Source organism: Malaya genurostris, chromosome 2 (assembly GCF_030247185.1).
Source record: "Malaya genurostris strain Urasoe2022 chromosome 2, Malgen_1.1, whole genome shotgun sequence".
Taxonomy (NCBI): Eukaryota; Metazoa; Arthropoda; class Insecta; order Diptera; family Culicidae; genus Malaya; species Malaya genurostris.
Window position 1 is genome coordinate 112,186,835 of NC_080571.1, and position 4,303 is coordinate 112,191,137.

Below are 4,303 nucleotides of genomic sequence, written 5' to 3' on the forward strand. Positions count from 1 at the left end.
ACAGATTAAATGTTAAGAAACGACATAACTCTTTTGCCAACCCATACCAAGTTTTGAATTACATATCTGTTTTCTAATATTTAGGAAATCTTGCAATTATGGATTTGTTTACATGTGTCATCATTTTTTGTCTAATCGCTCCATGTCGTGCTTAACATGCAAATTGAGAACAAACATTACGAAAGGTCCCAAGTACAAATTACAGTTTCTCTTTATTTACTTTTTCTTTCGGTTATTATGGTCCAATATGTAATCCTTCCATCTAACATTACATATAGAATAATGACTAAAATCATTACCTTTCGATGTGCACTGCAGAATAAGTTGGCAATTACGAAAATATACCGTAATAATTGAAAGTAGAGTAGAGAGTAAACAAGGAGAAACTGTCATTTGCACATGAGATCTTTTTTAATGGTCATCGAAAATTGAACTTTTCTCTAGAGATTGATTTGGAATACATTTTTTGGTTTTAAATTTATTCCTATAATTTAATTTTCATTTTTTTTCACACGAAAGACACTGACTCCATACCTAGCGATGCCGATTTCAGACGCTCTTCATTTTTGAGACGCTTCTGTTTAGAAGAGGTAGGTCCTTTTTTTCGTTTTACGGTTCCATTTTCGGTGTGCACTTTTGTTTCGTGTTCTTCAGTTAGCTCACTTTTCTCATCGTTAGTTTTCACCGTCTTTTGACTATCAGTTTTCAGTTGGACATTTTTGATAGGTTTTATATGAAGTTGCTTACAGAGTCGCACATATTGGTTCATATTATGAGAACTCAAATTGATTCGACGTAACTTTTGTATTAGAAGACCAACTTGTTCCCATGATAGCAATTGTGGTTCTGGATGTTGCCGTTGAAAATTGTGCAATTCCAACAACAGCTGAACAAGTTCGCTAAACTCATTTTGGGCTACAGTGCTCGAGTGTTGTTGTTCATCAATGTAGTTGGCAAGATACTTAACAATACTGCCAAGAGATTTCAGGGAGGTCTTAAAATTGGCAGCGAGAAATCTTCGGTTCTTCATGAGCTCCTTCAAAAGTTGCAACGCCTGCGTTCTGCGAACTATTCTGACATCCTTCTTAAGGCCATTTTCTGCTAAAGCTTTCGCTAAACGCCAGTTTCCAACCCAATTCATGCGAAAGAGAGACTGGAAAACATTTAATGTTAACGGAGGATTACGATCTGGGATAAATTCTTTTAAATATTTGCAGAAGGTTTTGTCTATGTTGCTGGTTTTTCCTTCCGACACGTTCTGCTCCAGCAGCTGTGAGCAGATAACTATGAACTGACACGCTTTTATAAGATATTGGTTCTTCTCCGGGAAATATGCACCTTTGGCAACTTTCTCCATCAAATCCGTTAATATTTGTGACAGTTGCTCTGGTGAAACGTCCATCGTATCTGAATTGAACTGCTTGATTTTAGTTAGGTTATTGAAAATCTGCCGATAGCGATCTAATATCTGTTTGTGCTTTACTTCCTTGGTAGCAACCGGTAGCATTTCGAACACGTACAACATCAGTTCCAGACAAATAATCATATTGGGAGAGTTTTTCAAGTAAATGTCGATCAGGTCGAATACGCGCATCCTGAAATGGGTCAACGTAGTTTCAACTCGCTCTTCTGCCTTTGTCGGTTTGGTTTTCTTTGATTGTTTGAACATCTTGAATGCTGCTGCCAGTGCTTCATCTAATTTTCGACCTTGCTCTTCATTCATGTCATCCAAATCCACAGATTCGGTATCAGTCTCTGGATTCGCATTTCCAAGTGCAGCGTGAATCGCAATACGCATTTTATCTGTCACCTTCTCGTCTTCTTCATCATCCGAAAACTCGGTTTCGTCATCATTTTCACTCTCAGATTGTGTTTGTTCATTTTCACTCATATCACTGCAAAATTAAGTTCCGTTCAATAAAATAACCTAATCTGACAAAAATCACCGACAAAACTTACCCATCCGATTCTACACCGCTAGTATCATCATCTTCTTCTGGATCCGAGTTTTGCTTGACTGGATCACCATTTTCCTGATCCGCAATACTAAGCGGATTTATTTTATCCTTCAAATTGATGACGGATAGAATTTGATTGAAGGCCGTAAGCGTTAACTCGCCGGATAAATGTGGAAACACGTGTCCGACCACTTTACGTAGTAGGTGAGAGTTTTGTGACATCAGATTGAGAAATAAATCGACAACTACCTCAATCCATTCGGGTTCATTGCTCAAGTTGTGCTGATTGATTTCCATCTTATTTTTAGACTTGATCGTTTTCTTAGCATTGATTCTCTTCATAACGTTTTCTAGTTCTACGATCGAACTACTTGCCAACTCGGGATCACTAAACATATGTAGACCCATATACATCATCAGTACATGAAACACGGTCCCGAGTCTCTTGTTGAGCTCGTCCTTAGAATGAACAGTGGCATACATCCGATGCCAGAGCTGTAAGTGATCTTCGCTCAACGGTGTACGCAGAGATTTATTGCCCACGGCTTGCAGGATGTTTTCCACATGATCGATAATTGACAACAAAAAAGATTTCTCTTTCGTTAGTTTCGCATGTCGGTGTTCTAAACAGTGGAAAAATAATGATTTCATTGTTGGAACTAACTCTGTTGATATGGCAGTGGCCCGAGTTTTGCTGCTCTTGAGTATCTTCACACCATCGCAGGAGTAAAACACGCCAAGATTGAGAAAGAATTTCACTATTCCGATACTCCATTCTTTATCTGATAGAAGAGCACGATGACCAAGAAGTTTGTGTAATGTTTGCGCTGCATGCACGCGTTCGGAATTAAGTAAATCGGTGTCTGTTTGAGCTAATATCATCTGCTTCAAAAGAGAGGCAGCTTTCTTTACACTGTCCACGTCGTTCATGTTCGATAACAGATTTTGAACAGATTTGTTTGAAGCATACTTTTCAATCAAGATACTGCTTGGTGGGTTTAGCAGCTTCTCAAATATTTGCAACTTACACTGCTCATCGGAAATGTTGGCATAACACTTATTTAGTGTTTCAAATGTTTCTTTATACAAATCGCGTACATCTTCGCTCATCAGGGAAAAGTTTTTAATTCGGTTGATAGTCATAGACATTAGACCAGGACTAAGTAAATCCGGAAGGGCCGAATAATTTTCCAATTTGTTCAAAATGGTTATCAAAATACGTAATGACACTATATCTTTAAACTTGCACACATTATCGTCTTCCCGTAGAATCTTATCTACTCCATGGTTCCAAAATTCTACCACGACTTTCTTCCGTACAAGGTGTTCAATCATGAAGTCATATAATGGGTGATTTATTACTAGAGTGTGCTTGATATCCGTTAACAACCGAGCCAGATATTCGTAGTTGTTTTCGTGAAATAACTGAGGGCAACCGAAGTTAGATTCAAAAAACTGTTGATTTACAGACTTTTTATGAGTCGTCAAAGCAGCTAGTAAGAAGTAGATTGTATCCATTGAGTGCTGTTCTTTCGAAACAGTAATCATTGGCTCAAGCACTGGCCAAACTATTTTGCTGAATTTCTTGGAGTCGATCTGAAAATAGGCCATGAGATTAACTTAATCCTTTTATGTTTCAAAGTTACCTTTTACCTTTTGAACAAGCTCACTAAGGTACACAAAAGCTAGTGAAGTCAACACTTTGTGTGCACATTTTTTCAAAGTTTTTACCACCATTTCTAGTTCCAGGTCGGAAGCCTTTTGTATTAAATCAGCATTGATAATTGCTCCGCATACTGACACTTTACCTACTCTGATGTCTAATTTGATTTGTTGTTTATCAGCATCATCTTTCTCAGAGTCGGAAAGCTCCGATTTTACCAAGTCAAATATGTCCGTTATTGTTGGACAATGTTCGGTATTTTTGAATTGATGTAAGTAGCCAACCAGGGCTGTGAAGTACCCTACTCTTGACACATTGTTATCGGAACCAACACCTCGCACTAATCGCTTCAGAGCATACGCACGTTCCTTTTCCTTCTGTAAATAAGCATAGAAAAATTATTTATGCAGACAGTTGTGACGAGGTTATGATATGTACCCGAACACCATCGTCATCGCTGGAAAGGAATGTTATTAACTTATGTGCGCCGTGGATGCGTGTCTCTTTATTTTCACTAATAAAATTTTCGAAAAATTTAAACACTCTTTTATCTAGTAATTTACACGTGTTACTACTGTTTTGCACCATTTTTATCAATATATATTACTCAAGTTTAAATAATCAACAACCGCTCACTTCACAATTCACATGCCATCGGAATAAAGGCACCGAAAATAGAATA

The 4,303-nt window shown here is 37.7% G+C and overlaps 1 protein-coding gene across 1 annotated transcript; it reads right to left on the reverse strand.

The window, feature by feature from the left end:
- Nucleotides 1-487: 487 nt before the first annotated feature.
- Nucleotides 488-4,303, reverse strand: LOC131427949 (myb-binding protein 1A). Its single transcript, XM_058591546.1, has 4 exons — nt 4,060-4,303; nt 3,612-3,998; nt 1,960-3,554; nt 488-1,895 (listed from the first exon to the last, which is right to left on the reverse strand). The coding sequence occupies exons 1-4, from the start codon at nt 4,207-4,209 to the stop codon at nt 509-511; spliced, it is 3,519 nt and encodes a 1,172-aa protein (XP_058447529.1). The 5' UTR covers nt 4,210-4,303; the 3' UTR covers nt 488-508.

Coding starts and splice junctions, on each gene's coding strand:
- LOC131427949 (XM_058591546.1), bottom strand. CDS start 4,209: ATGGTGCAAAACAGTAGTAACACGTGTAAATTACTAGATAAAAGAGTG. Junction 3,999..4,059: donor GCGATGACGATGGTGTTCGG/GTACATATCATA, acceptor GCTTATTTACAG/AAGGAAAAGGAACGTGCGTA. Junction 3,555..3,611: donor TTAGTGAGCTTGTTCAAAAG/GTAAAAGGTAAC, acceptor GCCTATTTTCAG/ATCGACTCCAAGAAATTCAG.